Source organism: Amblyraja radiata, chromosome 4 (assembly GCF_010909765.2).
Source record: "Amblyraja radiata isolate CabotCenter1 chromosome 4, sAmbRad1.1.pri, whole genome shotgun sequence".
Classification (NCBI taxonomy): Eukaryota; Metazoa; Chordata; class Chondrichthyes; order Rajiformes; family Rajidae; genus Amblyraja; species Amblyraja radiata.
In genome coordinates, this window is record NC_045959.1 from 81,515,097 (window position 1) to 81,536,670 (window position 21,574).

At 45.2% G+C, this 21,574-nt stretch overlaps 1 protein-coding gene and 1 long non-coding RNA gene across 3 annotated transcripts in view; one reads left to right on the forward strand and one right to left on the reverse strand.

The window, feature by feature from the left end:
* Nucleotides 1-293: 293 nt before the first annotated feature.
* Nucleotides 294-16,292, forward strand: LOC116972329. Its single transcript, XR_004411776.1, has 3 exons — nt 294-460; nt 10,173-10,175; nt 16,283-16,292. It is a non-coding gene; the product is annotated as an uncharacterized LOC116972329 (long non-coding RNA).
* Nucleotides 1,077-21,574, reverse strand: part of twsg1 (twisted gastrulation BMP signaling modulator 1) — a 51,050-nt gene continuing 30,552 nt past the window's right edge. Inside the window, exons 3-6 of one of the 2 annotated variants that reach the window (XM_033019832.1) lie at nt 8,988-9,087; nt 4,188-4,451; nt 1,373-1,566; nt 1,077-1,338 (exon numbers count right to left, since the gene is read on the reverse strand). In XM_033019832.1, coding sequence (XP_032875723.1) covers nt 1,385-1,566; nt 4,188-4,451; nt 8,988-9,087 — 546 coding nt within the window. In that variant the 3' untranslated portion in view covers nt 1,077-1,338; nt 1,373-1,384. Of the gene's footprint in view, nt 1,567-4,187; nt 4,452-8,987; nt 9,088-21,574 lie in introns of both variants that reach the window. The other variant, XM_033019830.1, reaches the window with a different exon arrangement.

Consider the following 21,574-nt stretch of genomic DNA (forward strand, 5'->3'; position numbering starts at 1 on the left):
ACCTGCGATCCCCATTCACTACCACTATCCTACACACTACGGATAATTTACAATCTTTACCAAAGCCAATTAACCAGATGAATGCACAGGGTGAATGTACAGACTCCATGCAGGCATCACCCATGGTCAGGATTGTACCCGGGTCTCTGGCGCTGTAAGGCAGCAATTCTACTGCTGCGCCACCTTCTTTTATCTCAGAGTCCAAATGAACCACAGCACACACTATTCACGTGAGCCAGTCCATTAATATAGGGAATATGTGCGTAAAATGAGGGGAAGGAAATCTCTATACAGGTTCACAATCTCTTATCCGAAAACCTTGGGACCAGACACTTTTCGGATTTCGGAATTTTTCGGATTTCGGAATGGAAGATTTTTAGCGTAGATTTTAACTTTTAACGGGTGGCTCAGTGCTCGGCTCGTGGCTGCAAGGTCGTGAGTTTGCGCCTCGATCCCGGCAGTTAAAAATGTTCGGTTTTCGGAGCTTTTCGGTTTTCGGAATTTCGGATAAAAGATTGTGAAACTGTATAACTAACAGTCTTCGTCTTGTTTGTGCCCACGATGTGTCTCTGTGTCAATCTGGTTAATTCCTATCTTCTACCAAAGGCTAGGCCACATCCCTGGAGAACATTTAGAGGTGACGTTTCATGTCCAGCACTTGTCCAGCTGATCACAATCTGAAGAAGGGACTCGACCTGAAACATCACTTTCCATGTTCTGCAGGGATGCTGCCTGACCTGCTCAGTTACTCCAGCACTTTGTATTTTTCATTGGTAAACCAGCATCTGTAGTTCCTTGTTTCTACTAAGATAAGAACAAGACTTACCCAAATCAACAGAATTCATAATGCAACCTGAATATTTCCACTCGATGATTTCCATCATGGTCCACAGGTAGATTCATTTTATTATTAGTGCTAAGTAAGGGTCAGTATGGGCAAGTTGGGCCAAAAGGCCTGTTTCCACACTCTATAAGCCTCTAAGACTCCATAAGCTACAGAGAAGCTAACAACTAAACGTCCCCAACAAAAATAATTAATTCATAAACGTATGTAAGCAGATGCAGGAGTATATCAATTAAAAAAGAGAAGATACAACAGCTTTATTCTATATATCTACAGGTCAGCATGATTTTTAAGGAATGCCTTTTTCTTTTAAATTACAAAACATCAGCAGTAAATTACACCATAAAAAAGCTGCAGTTTCAATTTTCACATCCACTTTGAAGATCCAACATCTGCATACATTCTTAAGCATGAAGTGCAGAACTTTTAACAAAAGGAAATAAAAAAAGGAAAACAGCACAATAGGTCATGTAAAAAGTCACCGGTTTGTAACTCTACGGTGATTACGCAGAATTACCTCGCGACATTATAGCCCTGGCTTTAAAAGGCACAGTTCATACATTTGACCACTTTGTTGCCGTAATCAATGCAGTCCGGGCCTATACATTCACAGCAGGCATTGTGAAACCATCTGTACTTTGAGGCACCCATGGACTCACAGGAATTTTTACACTGGTGGATTGACATGCAGTCATTGAAGTAGACCACCGTGCACTGAGGCTCTGTAATTAAAATAAGTTTAAAAAATATATTAAGAACACATGAACAATATGCCTTCAATATGACAAAACATCCAAAGCTTCACGCATACAGTATATTACCAATGCTTTATGCATACAGTATATTAGCAAGCTAAACGTGATGCTGGTCTGCATGAGAGATACCCAAACTGGGATCGTAAAAGTGAGGCAAAAAAGCTGGCTCAAAGAGATAGGTTTTAAAGTGCATCTAAAGGACAGTTGAGAGAAAAGGGACGAAACTCCCTCGTATATCCCTCTAAATCTTTCTTATCCATGTACCTGTCCAAGTTTACAAGTTGTTATTGTACCCGCCTCAACTACCTCCTCAGGCAGCTCATTCCATACACCCATCACCCTTTGTGTGAAAAAGCACGTGCGTCAAGGAATGCAAGTCCCTGAATGGCATGAAGGTAAAAGAGGTTCAAGTTTAAGGTTTAAGGTTTAAATTTATTAAAACCTGTGCTTTCTTGAGAAGGTGCCTTGAGAAGAGTGTATTTCCGTTACAGCGCCAGATAGACACAAAATGCTGGAGTAATTTGTGTCAGGCAGCATCTCTGCAGAAAAGGAATAGGTGATATTTCAGGTCAGGACCTTTCTTCAGACCAAGAGTGAGGGGAGAGCGAAACTAGATGGGAACTAGAGGCATGAAAACATGTAGAAAATATTCCTAACCTTTTCATACCTCAAACTTCCCTCTCCCCTGACTCTCAGACTGAAGGGTCTCGACCCAAAACGGCATCTATTCCTTTTCTCCAGAGATGCTGCTTGATTCATTGAATCACCAGCATTTTGTGTCTATCTTCAGTGTAAATCAGCATATACCAGTTCCTTGTCTTAACCTGTCAGATAACTGCAGCAGTGCCCTTTCCAATATCCTGCTGCAAAAGGTTCCCATTGTAAAGTTTTTGTCCAACCACTATTATCCAGTTGTCGTCTCCACCCAGCAACCCCTCAACAACAAGCACCTGAAGCAAAATAGTTCCTATTATGCATTGTGGTTGAGCCAAAGCAAATAGTCCTTCAGAAAAACAGGCTTTACACCCTTTGTTCTGATAGCCAAAGGGAAAGAAAGAGTATAACTCAAAATAATCTGAACACTCTTGTTTTATAATCAGTTGATAACTGGAATTACAGGAAAGGTTTGTTAATCAAAAACTCTGCAGAGGCTGAAAGTTGGGCTGTATCAGTCGTTACATTTTTCATGTGTCGAAAGGAACTGCAGATACTGGTTTACAGCAAAGTGCTGGAGTAACTCAGCGGGTCAGGCAGCGTTTATGGAGAAAACGGATGGGTGACGTTTTGGGTCAGAACCCTTCTTCAGATTGAAAGCACATTTTTCATATCTGCCGTATCAAAAGGCTGAAAACTGAAATGAAAGGAACAAGAATCTTTGGCAGGTCTGTGGAAAGAGAGAAAGCATCAACTTTTCAGGTCTGAGACCCTTTGTCAGAATTGGGAAAGAGGGTCGAGTTAGTTTTCATTGGCAGAGAAGATGAGACGAGGATGAGTAGAATAAAGGGAGTGACTCTCATTAGGGACCAAATGAGGTCATGTGGCAATTAGGATTGCATTCTGGCCCTTTATTTGTGTTTTGTGTGTGTTGCCAATAGCAGGGCTGTGGTTCATGTTCAGTGGGCCAGCCTTTATGAAGAGTAATAAACTGGGCCAAAAGCACTGATGGATGACAGACATAAATGGCATTAAAAAAACACAAGGTACCCAGCTCACTACACGTAGTTCTGCTATAACACAACACGTGTAATTCCAAGGGCCTTTGCATCATAGAATCACATTATAAAAACAATTGTGCCTATAAGAAAAAAGGGGTTTAAGACTCGAGTTTCAGACTCACAATAACATGGCTGTTTTCCCCACAGCATTTTCAAAAATATCGGCCTTTTTTTAATGCCCATGTTTTGTTTATTGTGACCACAACCTAAAAATATGAAAGGCTATATAGTAGATTGTTTAACAGAGTATTTATTGCGTAAGTGTCAATATAAGTTGGAGGATGGCACAGTGGCACCTGGGTTAGATCCTGACGATGGGTGCTTTTCGTACAGAGTTTGTACGTTCTCCCTGTGACCACGTGGGTTTTCTTACATCTACCTATCAAACTCCCCTCACGCCTGTGTTCACTTATTACCTGCCATGCTTTGTCCATAAGACATAGGAGCAGAATCAGACTATTTGGCACATCTACCAATCAATCATGGCTGATCTATTTTTTCCCTCTCCTGCCTTCTCCCTGCAACCTTTGTCAAACTATCTAATCAAGTCCTGCCCCATCTCTCTCCTAGATTTCACCCTCTCCCCATGAACAGCCACTCTGAAGGAGGGTCCCGAAGCAAAACTATTAGTGTCGTACTAATGTTGGTCGGCGTGTGCAATTTGGGCCAAAGGACCTGTTTCCACGCGCTATTGCTCTATCCACGTTCTCAAGGGATGCTGCCTGACCTGCTGAGTCACTCTAACTCTTCACGTCTTTTTTTGCACAATAATGATTGTGCTCCCTAATTCGTTGATGGCATTATATCCGTTTGGAAATGTGTATTATAGCAGACTGGCCTGAGCATACTAACAACACACTGGTAACAGGTTACCTTTCTCACTGGCGAGCTCCACGTGGGGACTTTGTGCGGGCAGGGATACATTTTGCAGAGATAGGTCCAGGCTTTCCAAGAAGGAGATCAAGTTCTCATGATAGGTGAGCTCCTCTGAGACAGGGAATGAGACAATGTTCCAGTGCAGGTGAGTTTCCCCTTCCGTCAGAGCGCGGAAGAGAGAAGGGATGGGTTCATGGAGCTCCTCCACGGTACTCTTGGACGTGGGTGGCGTGTCGCTGTAATTTCTGGGATTGCACATTCCTACGAATGAAAGAGTCAAGAGCATTTTATTGTCATATATGCCCCAAAAACAGAACACTAAAACTTACTTGCAGCGGCATAACAGATATGTCAACATAGTACTTTATAAAAACCGTAATAAATAACAAAAAAAGTTCAGAAACAATAATAACAGTAAAAAATAGAACATTGCCCCATGTCTATGTATTTCAAGTTATAGGAGCAGAATCTGCCAATCAAGTCTACTTTGCCATTTAATCATGGCTGATCTATCTTTCCCTCTCAACCCCATTCTCCTGCCTTCTCCCCATCACCCTTGACACCTTTACTAATCAAGAATTTGTCAATCTCCGCCCTAAAAATCCATTGACTTGGTCTACACAGCCGTCTGTGGTGATGAATTCCACACCACCCTCTGAGCTATGTAGTTTGAGTTGTTGCACCAGGCCGTGAGTTGTTGCAACCAGTCAATATGCTCTCTTGTACACCTCATAAGGCCATAAGTGATAGGAGTAGAATTAGCCCATTTGGCCCATCAATTCTACTCCGCCATTCAATCATGGTTGATCTATCTCTCCCTCCTAACCCCACTCTCCTGCCTTCTCCCCATAACTTCTGACACCTGTAGAAGTTCAAGAAATAACAATTACCATCACAACATTATCCTACCAGATTTCACTTTTCTAGAAGAAGCAGATTGAAGGTGAAAACTGGTCCACTGGGATCGGTAGTCTCTTATTGCATTAGCCATTGTGAGACAATGAGAGGGAACCATTACAAATTCCCAGGCAGAAAAGCAATGAATAGGAAAATACAAATCTACATTGAAGGAGTGATCAAAGCACAAGGGCTAGAGAATAAATGAAAGAACACTTACAAGGGCTGAAGACAAAAGATTCACCAGAGGAACAGGAGTCGGTCACTTAAACTGGTCGCCGATCTGTAATATGACTACTTCATATCTTTGATCAATAGGTTTAAAATGAACAATCGACATAGTATCAACTACCTCTTGGGAAAAGTGTTACCAACTTTTACCACCAGTGCACGTGTTTCCTGATTTTATATTCTAATTTTAGGCAGAAACAGTTTTTCTGTTACACCGTTTCCAAGTAGTTCCATTTTTTAAATCCTGAAAACTCTTATTAGTTTTAAGAGCTTCTAATGCTAAAAAGTCATCCACCTGCACACAAACGTTGTTTTGTTCAGCAGCAGATGGAGCCTGACTTACTGCATGATTTTCTATGTATTTTAGGGCTTGGTTTAATTAGGAATTATGCCCCTGTTAAGAATTGGTGCACTTGTTAAATTATATATTCAGGAAGGTTTAGTAATTTGAGGGGGTAAGGAACTGCAGATGCTGGTTTAGGCAAAAAGACCCAAAGTGCTGAAGTAACTCAGCGGGTCAGGCAGCATCTCTGGAGGACGTGGATAGGTGACATTTCAGGTCGGGACCCATCTTCAATGAAGAAGGTACCAACCCAATGGGGTGGCACAGTGGCACAGCAGTAGAGTTGCTGCCTTACAGCGCCAGAAGACCGGGTTTGACCCTGACTACGGGTGCTGTAGAAGCGGAGTTTGTACGTTCTCCCCGTGACATTGCGGGTTTTCTCTGAGTGCTCCAGTTTCCTCCCACACTCCAAAGACGTACAGGTTTGTAGGTTCATTGGCTTCCGTAAACTGTAAATTATCCCATGAGTGTAGGATAGTGTTGGTATATGAGGTGATTGCTGGTCGGCAAGGACTCGATGGGCTGAAGTGCCTGTTTCCGCGCTGTATCTCTGAAGTCTAAAGTGTAAAGGCCAGGGTTAAGCAATTGTTCTAAGCTCTGATAAATCCTCCCAGCTCAACATCTCTTTTCTCTCTGTATTCAATCCCATCTGTTGCAAAACAATGACCATTAGTCTAATCCACTGTCTTTTGTAACTCTGCAACAACTTCTCTCTTACATGCTCATCGACTCCCCTTAGATTGTTCTGCTTCCTCCTCGTACTGAGGGGGTCATTTAATGTGGCCAATAAATGTACAATCTCTGGAAGTGGGAGAACCCTACAATCAGTCGGCTGAAGCGCAAACTCCACGCCTTTGGCACCGGAGGTCAGGATCGAATCCAGGTTTCCCGAGCTGTGAGACAGCATCATTAACTGCTACACATGACTGCAAGCCCACTGACTAGCTCTGCCCTGCCTCCTTTCCATTGCTTTGGAGTTAGTCATTTGTTGCAGTACAACCCCAAATGTTCTTCACTGTTTTTTTTCAAGATGATTCTGCCAATGTGACAACAGCACACAGCTGCCAGATGACCAAGATCCTGTTGACAGCAACCCTTGTTGGAAAGGAGGTAACACCATCAATATTGCTATTGACGGCTAATTTCAGGCCATTAGAACCACCATCAGTTCCAACAGCTCCATTCCTTTTTAATATCCTAGGCTATCCCAGTGGAGCTGTTGATGGAGCCTCACAGTGCCGGTGACACAGATTCAATGCTGAACTCAAGTTCTGTCTGTGAGGAGTTTGCGCATTCTCAGTTCAGTTTAGTTTATTGTCACGAGGTACAGTGATAAGCTTTTGTTACGTGCTAACTAGTCAGCGGAGGGACAATACACAATTAGAATCGATCCATTTTCAGTGTGTAGATACATGATAAGGAAATAACTTTTAGTGCAAAGTAAAGCCTATCAAGTATAGTCCAAGGGTCATCAAAGAGGCAGTTGGTAGTTCAGCACTTGTCTCCGGTTGTGGTAGGATGATTCAGTTGCCTGATAACAGCTGGCAACACACTATGGGGGAGGGGAGAAGAGTGAGTGGTCAGGGTGTGATTCTCCCCGTGACTGTGAGGGTTTCCTCTGGGTGCTCGTTTCCTCCCACATTTTAAAGACAACGGGTAACATTCTCGCCCCGCAGAATTAAACGCAGCCTTCTGCAGTGACATAAAGTCTGTTGCTGTTGGAGGTGCGGACTTTCCCAAGGTACCTCACGGCTACAGCAACACAGGTTTAATCCTGACCTCTGATGCTGTCTGTGTGGAGTTTGCACATTTTCTGTCATGTGGAAGAATGTACGAGCCTGTGTGTTAAATAGGTATTCTAAAGGCCCCTAGTGCAGGTGGAATCCAGCGGGTATAGGGAAGGGAAGGTGATAAAATGGGTTGGGGTATAACCAGTGGAAATTGGTGCTTATTGCAATATAGGGAGAGGTTGGGCAAGCTAAGTCTTTATTCCTTGGAACGCAAGAGGCTGAGGAGTGATCTTATAGAGGTTTATCAAAAACCAGAAGACATAGGCTTAAGGTGAGAAGGGAAAGATTTAATAGAAATCTGAGGGGCTACTTTTTGATTCAGAGAGTGGTGGAGATGTGGAAGGTACCATAACAACTGTCAAAATACATTTGGTGTGGGGGGGGGGGGGGAGGGAGTGGTGGGGGGGGGAGGGGTGGTGTGCGGGGGAGGGGGTGGTGTGGAGGGGGAGGGGGTGGTGTGGGGGGGGGGGGGTGGGGTGATGTGGGGGGGAACGGGGAGGGGTAAAGGTGGGGTGTGGGTGTGTGGGGAGAAGGGGGGAGGGGTGAAAGGGGGGTGTGGGGGGGGAGAGGGACTCCACTCAGCGGCCACCGGCTGCGGCACCCCACAGCACCTCCCGACTCCACACAGTGGCTTACCTGACTCCACATAGCGACTTTCCCTACTCCACACAGCAGCTTTCCAGACTCCACTCTTGCGGAATCAATTAGCACGGCTTGTTTACTCAGCCCCGCCTCCGGGATTTTATTCTCCAGCGAGTGCCGGAATGGGGGCGTTACCTTCATGGTGACTGACAGGCGAGAAGACCAAACTGCTGATCTAACAATTTTTTAAACCTTCATAACTTTTCTCATATTTCACCAATCGGAACAAAACTTGGTGTCTTGGAGTAGAGGAGAGCAGTGAGTAAGGTGGCGAAATAATCCTAGCGATATAGGGTAGCATTTTTGAGCAAATCTAATTACAACGCAGACCGGAGGAAGTGGTCAAGATGAGAGTTTTAGTAATAGTATAGATAGATGGATATAAGGAATGCCAAAATAAATATAAACAAGCTGCCTTGAAGCCAATAACAACATGACCCAGATAATGGTACATTGCATGTTTCTTATTTAGTTTAATTTTAGTTTTAGTTTAGTTTAGAGATACAGCGCGGAAACAGGACCTTCGGCCCACCGAGTCCGCACCGACCAGTGATCAGCGCACATTAACTATCCTACACACACTCGGGACAATTTACATTTATACCAAGTCAATTAGCTTACATACCAGTATGTAATGGAGCGTGAGAGGAAACTAAAGTTCTCAGAGATAAACGACGCGTTCACGGGGAGAACGTACAAATTCCGTACAGACAGCACCCGTAGTCGGGATCCAACCCGAGTCTCTAATTGCGGTAGAGCTGCTACAAGCGCTGCAAGGCAGCAACTCTACCGCTGCGCCACCGTGCCACCTTTTTATTCTTTACAATTCCAGTTTAATAAGCAGTGGTGCAGAAATTGAGCTGACAAATGCCTGAGGGTAAAAAGACAACTTACCCACACAGTCACAGCATTCGTCCCACAGAGTCCCCAAGCAAAGCATGCATTCCTTGCAACAGGAACAGTTCCCATCTACAGGACGACACTGACACAGTTCCTGCAATAGAAAAATGCATCAGAACAACCTTTAATCCATTGAATGCAGAGGTGATTTACCAGAATGATGCCCTAGATTAGTTATTATCAGCGGGTATTAGCTACAAGCAGAGGTTGGACAGACTTGGATTGTTTTCTCTGGAAACACTAGAGGTTGCAGGGGAGACCTGAGAGATTATTTTTTCAATTTAGTTTAATTTAGAGATACAGTGCAGAAACAGGCCCTTTGGCCCACCGAGTCCGCACAGTCCAGCAATGCCCGCACATTAACACTACCTTACATACAACTAAGGACAATAGATGCAGGAATAGGCCATTCGGCCCTTCGAGCCTGCACTGCCATTCAATATGATCATGGCTGATCGATCATCCACAATTTTACAATGATACCAAGCCAATTAACCTACAAACCTGTACATCTTTGGAGTGTGGGAGGAAACCGAAGATCTTGGAGAAAACACCCACAAGTCACGGGGAGAACGTACAAATTCCGTACAGCCAAGCACCCAAGGTCAGGGTGGAACTCAGGTCTCTGTCGCTGTAAGGCAGTAGCTCTACCGCTACACCACCGTACCGTCCTGCTGGATATTTCCAGCATTTATGGGTTTTCTATATCACAGTATTTCTGTCTATCTGCATTCATTTACTGTATTTCCCGGCAATGAAGACACAATTTGTTTACCCAAAAATAAGGCACCAAAATGTACCTGCATCTAGGAGATCGAAGGTTAGGTTGTTTGGCAAGAAAGAAAGACTTGGCTATTCCTCAGTACAGCAACATCAAGAACGATATTGCTGTACTGAGGGATAGCCAAGTCTATCCCTCATGGCTGGCAGCTGATGGGAAGCAGCTGTACAGTGGGATGCGGCTGTAAAAGGACAGAGCCACTGGGCGGGGGGGAAGAGTTCCTTTCACAGCGTTTGGGGAGTCTGGCCCAGGTCAGCATGGCAGGAGTGTTGAGAAGGAGGGGGTCGGGGATCATGCCAGTATTGTGTGCAGTTTTGGTCCCCTAATTTGAGGAAGGACATTCTTGCTATTGAGGGAGTGCAGCGTAGGTTTACACGGTTAATTCCCGGGATGGCGAGACTGTCATATGCTGAGAGGTTGGAGCAGCTGGGCTTGTATACTCTGGAGTTTAGAAGGATGAGAGGGTTTCTTATTGAAACATGTAAGATTATTAAGGGTTTGGACACGCTAGAGGCAGGAAACATGTCCCCGATGTTGGGGGAGTCCAGAACTAGGGGCCACAGTTTAAGAATAAGGGGTAAGCCATTTAGAATGGAGACGAGGAAACACTTTTTCACACAGAGAGTTGTGAGTCAGTGGAATTCTCTGCCTCAGAGGGCGGTGGAGGCAGGTTCTCTGGATGCTTTCAAGAGAGCTAGATAGGGCTCTTAAAAAATAGCGGAGTCAGGGGATATGGGGAGAAGGCAGGAACGGGGTACTGATTGGGGATGATCAGCCATGATCACATTGAATGGAGGTGCTGGCTTGAAGGGCCGAATGGCCCACTCCTGCACCTATTGTCTATTAACTCACTCACCCATAGCTGCCGCGGCACTCCGGGCGCAGAGCCACCGCATTGTGGCTGGGGAGGGAAGTAGCTCGGGTGGCTGTGAGCAGCCGCGGGGATCGGACAGCGGAACCGGCCACCACAGCGCCTTCTGCCGGCCCGCTCACCTCTGGCAGTGCTCTCCGTCTAAACACCACTCTCCAGCCGCTCGCCTGCCGTGCTCATGTCAGCCGCTTTCCGCAAATCCTTAAATTCCGACTGCTGCAGGGGAGGGAAGTAGCTCGGGTGGCTGCGAGCGGCCGGTGGGACCGGACAGTGAGTGGACCAGTTCAATAGCAAAGATGATAGAGCGGAGCAGGTCAGCGGGTGATGGATAATAGGACAGCAGGAGGTGGAGCTTACTCCTGTGTCAGCGCAATCAAGGGACCAATTGAGGTTACTCGCGCTGACACAGGATTAAGCTCCACCTCCTGCTGTCCTGTTATCCATCGCCCGCTGACCCGCTCCACTCTATCATCTTTGCTCTTGAAAGACACGGAGCAGTGAATGCCATGCAGTGTCACCCAGCAAGTGAGGCCATGTCCTGCTCCCGGCGGCAGTCGGAATGTAAAGAGGTGAGCGGGCCGGCAGAAAGCGCTGAGGCGGCGGCTGGTTCCGCTGTCCGGTCCCGGCGGCCACTCGCAGTCACCCGAGCTACTTCCCTCCCCGGCCACAATGCGGTGGCTCCGCGCCCGGAGCATTGCAGCGGCTGTGTGTGCGTTGCTTGCATGATCCCCGACCCCTTCCTTCTCAACGCTCCTGCCCCTGCTGACCCGGGACAGACTCCCCACACGCTGTGAAAGGAACTCTCCCCCCAATTGTTCCCTTGAACTAGTATTGTCATTCAATAAGATCAAAGCTGATTCAAGTTGTCCTGGTGTGTTCCCACCATCTCTCCACTTGCCTTCACCCCCACCCCCCCCCCCCCCCAGAATGGAGGAGATCTGGAAGGCTTGGGCAAATTGAATTGTTATTTTCTTTATTTTTATTTTTTATTTTTATTTTTTTGAGCGTGAGAAATTCTATGTCCCGCCAGCAAAATTTAGCAACTCAAAATGGGGGTGCGTCTTCATTGCGTTCAGTATGTGTATGAACAAACTGCAGATGCTGGTTTAAATCAAAGGTAGACACAAAATGCTGGAGTAACTCAGCGGGCCAGGAGGCATCTCTGGAGAGAAGGAATGGGTGGCGTTTCAGAAGAAGGGTCTCGACCCGAAACATCACACATTCCTTCTCTCCAGAGATGCTGCCTGGCCCGCTGAGTTATGCCAGCATTTTGTGTCTATCTTCATTTGGTTCAGTTCTGTTACACTACAATTGCCTCACAATCTGCACCACTGTCACTCTCCAATCCTGTCTATGTTCCTTTGTCTCCCCGACTGATTTGCGTGTATGTTCTCTCTCTCTCTCATTCTACTTCCCCCTTATCTTCTCTTAAAATGTTGCTCTATTTTTATTCTCTTTCTCATGCTCTCTCAATACTCTCTCGCTCCGTTTGCCATATAGCCAAACAGCAGAGGAACAGACCATTCAGCCCACCATCTCCATACCGACTTCCAAGTTCCTGATCAAGACCAGGTGCTATCTATACAGTTTGTACTTTCTCCCTGTGACCTCATGAGTTTCCTCCGGGTGCTCCGGTTTCCTCCCACACACTCCTCCCAATTTGTAGGTTCATTGGCTTTGGTCAAATTTATAAATTATCCCTAGTGTCCAGGGTAATCGCTGGTCAGTGCGAACTCGGTGGGCTGAAGGGCCTGTTTCCATGCTGTATTTCTAAAATCCAAAGTCTAAACCAGGAAATGCGGATGCAGGTTTACAAAAAAAGGGCACAAAATACTGGAGTAGCCCAGCAGATTAGGCAGCACCTGGAGTACATGGATAGACGTTATAGAATCGGGGTTTTACATATTCTGTGGTGTTGCTGCAAGTAAGAATTTCATTGTTCTATCTGGGAAAAATGACAATGAAACACTCTTGATTCTTGACTCTTATTTTAGCTCATTAATGTATTTGTGCAGTATTTGTGCAGACTCCGGTGGGAGGTGGCTGATTTGGAGGTCCGGGCCGCTGAGGATGTTCTCCGTCGGGGTTCGGCGTCGGGGTTCCATCGTTCCCGGCGAGAGGGCCTGAGCATCGGGCCGCCCGTGGCGGCGACTGCGGGTGCTCGGGAGGCCTCGAACATCTGGGAAGATCGGCGGGGAGGCTGGCTGGACTATGGTACCTTCCTCAACTTTGGTGCCGCTGCTATGTTGTGTCGTGGACTTCTGTGTTTGTGCTTTTTTTTAAATATCTATTTATGTATTTATTTATTATTTATTTTTATGTTACATGACTGTAAGGAAAATCCATTTTGTTGTCTCTTATGAGATAATGACAATAAATTAAATACAACAACAACAACAACAACAACAACAACATAGAATTCTTAACAAATTATTCACTGGAGCATTTGAAGTCCATTTGAAGTGTGACTGAGGAGTGAATGAATAATGCGATGTAAAGCGCCTTGAGTATTAGAAAGGCGCTATATAAATCCCATCCATTATCATTATTATTATCCTCATAATTGGTTCCTCAAAATTGGATCCTCAATTCAATGAAATTTTGAAATCAAAAAAGCAGTTCCACCCTTCCCATTAACGTGGTTGCATAAAACTTTATGATTTTGTTGGTTAACCTTGATTGATGGCTACATTGTTTTGAATTTCTTCCATTTGTTTTACTTGTTGTTTTTTGAGTTCATTAAATCTATAAAACTTTCGTAATTTTTTCCTATGGCCTGCAAAAATCTGCTAAATATATAATGTGGCCCTCATGCTGAAAAGTTTGGAGGCCTCTGGTCTAATCCCTCCTCTTTTGTAACTCTGCACCGACTTCTCCCTCACATGCTCATCGACTCCCCTTAGATAGTTCTGTTTTTTCCTCTAACTGCGGGGGTAATTTAATGTGGCCAATTAATATACAATCTCTGGGATGGACGAGGAAGTGGGAGAACCCTACACCATCAGTGGGCTGATGTGCAAACTCCACACCTATGGCACTGGAGATCAGGATTGAACCCGGGTTTCCTGAGCTGTAAGACAGCAGCATTAACTGCTGCACATGAATGCAATTTGCTGCAAGACTGCGGGCTGCTCATCGATGCTGGATTTATCATAGGGTTCTGCCTGGAAGCAGGAATTTGGCTTAACTTTGCAGCACTATTATTACCAGCAGATTCTGTACCAGGTTTGAGGAAGTGGAAGGGATTTTGTTTTTAGTTTTAGATTTTTACTTTTAGAGATACAGCGTGGAAACAGACCCTTCGGCCCAGTGAGTCCGCGCCGACCAACAATCACTTGTTCTATTCTACTCACTAGGGACAATTTACAGAAGCCAATTAACCTACAAATCTAAATGCCTATGGAATGTGGGAGGAAACCGGAGCAGCTAAAGAAAACCCATGCAGTCACAACGAGAACATGCAAAAGTCACACAGAGCGCACTGATTGTCAGGATCAAACCTGGGCCTCCGAGAACCTAAGACATCAACTCTACTGCTGCACCACTGTGCCACCCCATGATATGAAACAGTTTTGAATAAGAGGGAACAGCTGAGAGTACATCAGACGTTTGACTATTTAGGATCACTTTATTATTTTAGTATTGTTTAAGAAGGAACTGCAGATGCTGGAACAATCAAAGGTAGACAAAAATGCTGGAGAAACTCAGCGGGTGAGGCAACGTCTATGGAGCGAAGGAATGGGTGATTTTTCGGGTCGAGACCTTTCTTCAGACTGATGAGGGGATGGGAGCGGGAAGAAGAAAGGAAGATGCGGAGAAAATGGGCTGTGGGAGAGCTGGGAAGGGGAGGGGAAAGAGGGAGAAAGCAAGGACTATCTGAAATTGGAGAAGTCAATGTTCATACCGCTGGGGTGTAAACTACCCAAGCGAAATATGAGGTGCTGCTCCTCCAATTTACGGTGGGACTCACTCTGGCCATGGAGGAGGCCCAGGACAGAAAGGTCGGATTCGGAATGGGAGGGGGAGTTGAAGTCCTGAGCTACCGGGAGATCAGGTGGGTTATTGCGAACTAAGCGGAGGTGTTGGGCAAAGCGATCGCCAAGCCTACGTTTGGTCTCACCGATGTAGAGCAGCGAATGCAATAGATGAGGTTGGAGGAGGTGCAGGTGAACCTCTGCCGCACCTGGAAAGACTGCTTAGGTTCTTGGATGGAGTCAAGAGGGGAGGTAAAGCGACAAGTGTAGCATTTCCTGCGGTTGCAAGGGAAAGTACCAGGGGATGGGGTAGTTTGGGTGGGAAGGGAGGAATTGACCAGGGAGTTACGGAGGGAGCGGTCCCTGCAGAAAGCCGACAGGGGAGAAGATGGGAAGATGTGGCCAGTGGTGGGATCCCGTTGGAGGTGGCGAAAATGTCAGAGGATTATCTGTTGTATGTGACGGCTGGTAGGGTGGAAGGTGAGGACAAGGGGGAGCGGGGGGATGGGGAGTGAGAGCAGAGTTACGGGGTATAGAAGAGACCCAGGTGAGAGCCTCATCTATAGTCGAAGAGGGGAACCCCCGTTCCCTTAAGAATACGGACATCTCTGATGCCCTGGTTTGGAACACCTCATCCTGGGTGCAGATGCGGCGTAGACGGAGGCATTGGGAGTAGGGGATAGAGTCCTTACAGGAAGCAGGGTGGGAATAAGTGTAGTCCAGATAGCCATGTGAGTCAGTGGATTTATAGTAGATGTCGGTCAGACGTCTATTGCCAGTGATGGAGATAGTGAGGTCTAGAAACGGTAGTGAGATGTCGGAAATGGTCGAGGTGAATTTGAGTGCCGGATGGAAGTTCGTGGTGAAATGGATGAAGTCAGTGAGATCTGCATGGGTGCAGGAGGTAGCACCAATGCAGTCGTCGATGTAGCGGAGGTAGAGTTCGGGGATAGGGCCATGGTGCGCCTCGTACAAGGATTGTTTTATTATTATTTTAGTAAATCTCTTTTCAAGAATATAAAAACAAAATGGCGTGTTAATTTTGATTTTTAATTATTTGTTTTAAGCAAAACATAAAAAAATTCTTGAATTTTTTTTTAAAGAAAGTGTTGGAATGTCTTGGATTACTTCAAACATTTGAAGCCATCTGTGCTGGGCCGAGTCAGAGAGTGTGAATTCCCAAGTCTTTTCTCATGTTATAGTTATGGCTAGCCTTTGCTCCTTTTACTCCACTGGCTCTTAATCTCCCGCCACGGCCCAATATTGGGTTGAGAACGATTGAATCCGGGCCGTCAGAGGCTCCACATTAAAATAAATAAATTGTGGAAGATTCGGGCTAAAGTTGTTGACATGGCTGACGCGCATTCTTGCAGCTGTTGTGCATGTTTCAGCATGCAAGAGGCGAGTTGATGGACAGTAGGAACATGCAAGTCTTTTAGTTCATGCTTTAATTCTGTTTTCAATTATTTAATTTGCTTTTTATTTAATGCCTTAGTTTGGCGATTAATAAGCTGCAAAGCCAAAATAAAAAAATGCGAAAGAATTGTAAATTGGCCCTAATATGTAGGATAGTGCTAGTGCAGTGGTTCTCAACCCCCAGAGGTACGCGTACCCCCATTTGAGAACCACTGTGCTAGTGTATGGGGATCGCTGGTCGGCGCAGACTCGGTGAGCTGAAGGGCCTGTTTATGCGCTGTACCTCTAAACTAAACTAAAGTTGGGCTGATGGGCCTATTTCCGTGCTGTATGGCTCTATCCCCCTTCTACACAATCTAAATTGACAATAGGTTGGAAGAGAGTTGGATAGATTTAAACATGATTTTACCAAATTCAGCTTTTAAACAAAGCTTTGTTCCCATGGCAGATTGCTATGCACCACTTCCTGCTGGAACAGGAAGTGATGACAAGCAGAGACACTTCTGCTTATTGTCCAACATGTATTCCATCCATAAACCCTGAAAAGATCAATGTGTTAGTATTGGGGAAGGTGTCAAGGGTAGTCACTAGTCGTGGTGCCAGTCAACAGTTGTGGGGGAGAAAGTCAGGGCAGCGTGAGAGAAGGAGGAGGAGGAGGGGGTGGGGGAATAGTGCCTGCTGGTTCCAATGACTGAAAACAGAACTTTGCAACACATTCCAGATTCTGCCAAGAGCAGTGGTTTTAATTAACTGCTCATTCCCAAGGATTTTAAGACATTCCAACATTTCTAAGGCAACCAGATCAGATTTATGGAACAAGGGGTTAAAGAGCTGTTAAAAGAAGAAAGGATAAAATGACGGGCTCTATTTCTCAGAGAAAGTGTTCATGCATCCTTTGAACAGATGTGTGCAGGCAAGCACAGAAGCGACACACTGTCGCCGGGATAGACAAGTTAACTGGAGCTGTGTCCCCACCCCAAAGAGCACAACAGGATAAGTCGACAGTGGTGGAGCTAGATACAAGAGTGGGATTTAAGAGACTTTTGGATGGTTATAAAGAAAAGGGAGGGATATGGAGTACATGAAGGCAGATAAGTGTTGCTCTTGTCATCATTTTCGGCACGGACATTGTCGGCCAAAGGGCCCGTTCCGGTGCTATACCGTTCTATGTTCTATTGCTGTGCGATGCAATAATGATTGCAGGGACAGTGGAATATACAGCAGAGCATTAATTACAGGAGACCAACAGCCCCAATGCAGGTGGCTTCAATACAACACAACACAGGTTGCACTGGTATTCAGAGTAGATTCCAACCTGAAATTTAGGCTGCTTTTCTACTGTAGCTCTGTGAAACGTCATCGATTCCTTTACAATGGAGAAAAGATCTACAACAATTCTGTAAGGAGTCAAGAGATATGGAACTACATTTGTCCCTGCTGTTGTCAAGCAACTGAACTATCCTATCGACAACTATGGAGCAGTCCTTAGCTTGTATCCACCTCATTGGAGACATTTGGACTATCTTTGACTGGACTTTACTCGACTTTATCTTGCACTAAAGCCTTTTCCTGTTATTCCTGTTATCATATATCGGTACACGGTGGGTGGCTTGATTGTAATCATGTATAGTCTTTCCGCTGACTGGTTAGCACATCGCAAAAGCTTTTCCCTGTACTTCGGCACATGTGACATTAAATAAACTCAAAACACAAACGTAAAGATATGGCACTTCTAAATAAGCACATTGCATGATCATAATTTTCAGATTCAGAAGTTGTAAAAGCAAAACGCATGCAGGTTTCTATATCTGTGTCCGACTAAATTTGCAGTGGATCATGCGAAAAACTCTCAGTTAGAGCAACAAGACTGGAAGAACAACAATTCCACTGTTCTAAATCTTCTTTCAATTTGAACGCAGCCTAATCTCTTCCTTCGCAAACAATGGGCTCCTTCTTTTGAACAGTGTGGGTTCAGTGCACTAACTTCACAATCTGCTGGTCAAATTTCTGCAGAAGAATTCCCTACAGAAATGTTATTCCGGATTCTACATGTTTGAAACCCACAAGTCCTTATAAGCTTCAAAGTCAGATATTAGGTTTGCCAAAAGGCATAACGATCGGGTTTCATCAACTTGAATAGTCCATGAGGGCTCTTAAGAGGTGGAAGAGCCTTTGTCTTAGGCATTGAACTCCTTCAATAAGTGCAGCCGCCACTTGCGCTTGGGCAGCTTACAACCCAGCGATATGAATATTGATTTCCTCGACTTCAAGTAACCCTTGCATCCCCTCTCTCTCCGTCCCTCCCCACCCTAGTCACTGTACTAGTTTCACAGTCGTCCTGTTGAGCTTCACTGTCTGTATAACTCGTTATCACCTAGTCCACAGCTGACAATGGACCATTGTGGGCTCCACCTTTCCTTGATCATCCCTACTTTTGTGCAGATCATTCATTCATGAATTTGTTCAATATCTCTCTATATCACCGTGTATCTCTCATTCCCCTCTTCTCTGACTCTCAATCTGAAGAAGGGTCTCAACCCGAAACGTCACCTATTCCTTTTAGAGTGGAAACAGGCTTTTTGGTCTAATTTGCCCACTTGTCCCAGCTACACTAGCCCTACCTGCCAGCCTTTGGTCCATATCCTTCCAAACCGGTCTTATCCATATACCTGTCTAACTGCTTCTTAAATGTTGGGATAGTCTCTACTTTAAGGCTTGTTTCATACATCCACCACCCTTTGTGTGACCCCTCAGATTACATAGAAACATAGAAATTAGGTGCAGGAGTAGGCCATTCGGCCCTTCGAGCCTGCACCGCCATTCAATATGATCATGGCTGATCATCCAACTCAGTATCCCGTACCTGCCTTCTCTCCATACCCTCTGATCCCCTTAGCCACAAGGGCCACATCTAACTCCCTCTTAAATATAGCCAATGAACTGGCCTCGACTACCCTCTGTGGCAGGGAGTTCCAGAGATTCACCACTCTCTGTGTGAAAAAAGTTCTTCTCATCTCGGTTTTAAAGGATTTCCCCCTTATCCTTAAGCTGTGACCCCTTGTCCTGGACTTCCCCAACATCGGGAGCAATCTTCCTGCATCTAGCCTGTCCAACCCCTTAAGAATTTTGTAAGTTTCTACAAGATCCCCTCTCAATCTCCTAAATTCTAGAGAGTATAAACCAAGTCTATCCAGTCTTTCTTCATAAGACAGTCCTGACATCCCAGGAATCAGTCTGGTGAACCTTCTCTGCACTCCCTCTATGGGAATAATGTCCTTCCTCAGATTTGGAGACCAAAACTGTACGCAATACTCCAGGTGTGGTCTCACCAAGACCCTGTACAACTGCAGTAGAACCTCCCTGCTCCTATACTCAAATCCTTTTGCTATGAAAGCTAACATACCATTCGCTTTCTTCACTGCCTGCTGCACCTGCATGCCCACTTTCAATGACTGGTGTACCATGACACCCAGGTCTCGCTGCCTCCCCTTTTCCTAGTCGGCCACCATTTAGATAATAGTCTGCTTTCCTGTTTTTGCCACCAAAATGGATAACCTCACATTTATCCACATTATACTGCATCTGCCAAACATTTGCCCACTCACCCAGCCTATCCAAGTCACCTTGCAGTCTCCTAGCATCCTCCTCACAGCTAACACTGCCCCCCAGCTTAGTGTCATCCGCAAACTTGGAGATATTGCCTTCAATTCCCTCATCCAGATCATTAATATATATTGTAAATAGCTGGGGTCCCAGCACTGAGCCTTGCGGTACCCCACTAGTCACTGCCTGCCATTGTGAAAAGGACCCGTTTACTCCTACTCTTTGCTTCCTGTTTGCCAGCCAGTTCTCTATCCACATCAATACTGAACCCCCAATGCCGTGTGCTTTAAGTTTGTAAACTAATCTCTTATGTGGGACCTTGTCGAAAGCCTTCTGGAAGTCCAGATACACCACATCCACTGGTTCTCCCCTATCCACGCTACTAGTTACATCCTCGAAAAATTCTATAAGATTCGTCAGACATGATTTACCTTTTGTAAATCCATGCTGACTTTGTCCAATGATTTCACCACTTTCCAAATGTGCTGCTATCCCATCTTTAATAACTGACTCTAGCAGTTTCCCCACTACCGATGTTAGACTAACTGGTCTGTAATTCCCCGTTTTCTCTCTCCCTCCCTTCTTAAAAAGTGGGGTTACGTTTGCTACCCGCCAATCCTCAGGAACTACTCCAGAATCTAAAGAGTTTTGAAAGATTATTACTAATGCATCCACTATTTCTGGAGCTACTTCCTTAAGTACTCTGGGATGCAGCCTATCTGGCCCTGGGGATTTATCGGCCTTTAATCCATTTAATTTACCCAACACCACTTCCCGACTAACCTGGATTTCACTCAATTCCTCCAACTCCTTTGACCCGCGGTCCCCTGCTATTTCCGGCAGATTATTTATGTCTTCCTTAGTGAAGACGGAACCAAAGTAGTTATTCAATTGGTCCGCCATATCCTTGTTCCCCATGATCAACTCACCTGTTTCTGACTGCAAGGGACCTACATTTGTTTTAACTAATCTCTTTCTTTTCACATATCTATAAAAACTTTTGCAGTCAGTTTTTATGTTCCCTGCCAGTTTTCTTTCATAATCTATTTTTCCTTTCCTAATTAAGCCCTTTGTCCTCCTCTGCTGGTCTCTGAATTTCTCCCAGTCCTCCGGTATGCTGCTTTTTCTGGCTAATTTGTACGCATCATCCTTCGCTTTGATACTATCCCTGACTTCCCTTGTTATCCACGGATGCACTACCTTCCCTGATTTATTCTTTTGCCAAACTGGGATGAACAATTTTTGTAGTTCATCCATGCAGTCTTTAAATGTCTTCCATTGCATATCCACCGTCAACCCTTTTAGAATTAATTGCCAGTCAATCTTGGCCAATTCACGTCACATACCCTCAAAGTTACCTTTCTTTAAGTTCAGAACCATTGTTTCTGAATTAACAATGTCACTCTCCATCCTAATGAAGAACTCAACCATATTATGGTCACTCTTGCCCAAGGGGGCACGTAAAACAAGACTGCTAACTAACCCTTCCTCATTACTCAATACCCAGTCTAAAATAGCCTGCTCTCTCGTTGGTTCCTCTACATGTTGATTTAGATAACTATCCCGCATACATTCCAAAAAATCCTCTTCCTCAGCACCCCTGCCAATTTGATTCACCCAATCTATATGTAGATTGAAGTCACCCATTATAATTGTTTTGCCTTTGTCGCACGCATTTCTAATTTCCTGTTTGATACCATCTCCAACTTCACTACTACTGTTAGGTGGCCTGTACACAACACCCACCAGCGTTTTCTGCCCCTTAGTGTTTCGCAGCTCTACCCATACCGATTCCACATCCTCCAAGCTAATGTCCTTCCTTTCCATTGCGTTAATCTCCTCTCTAATCAGCAACGCTACCCCACCTCCTTTTCCTTTCTCTCTATCCCTCCTGAATATTGAATATCCCTGGATGTTCAGCTCCTAGCCTTGGTCA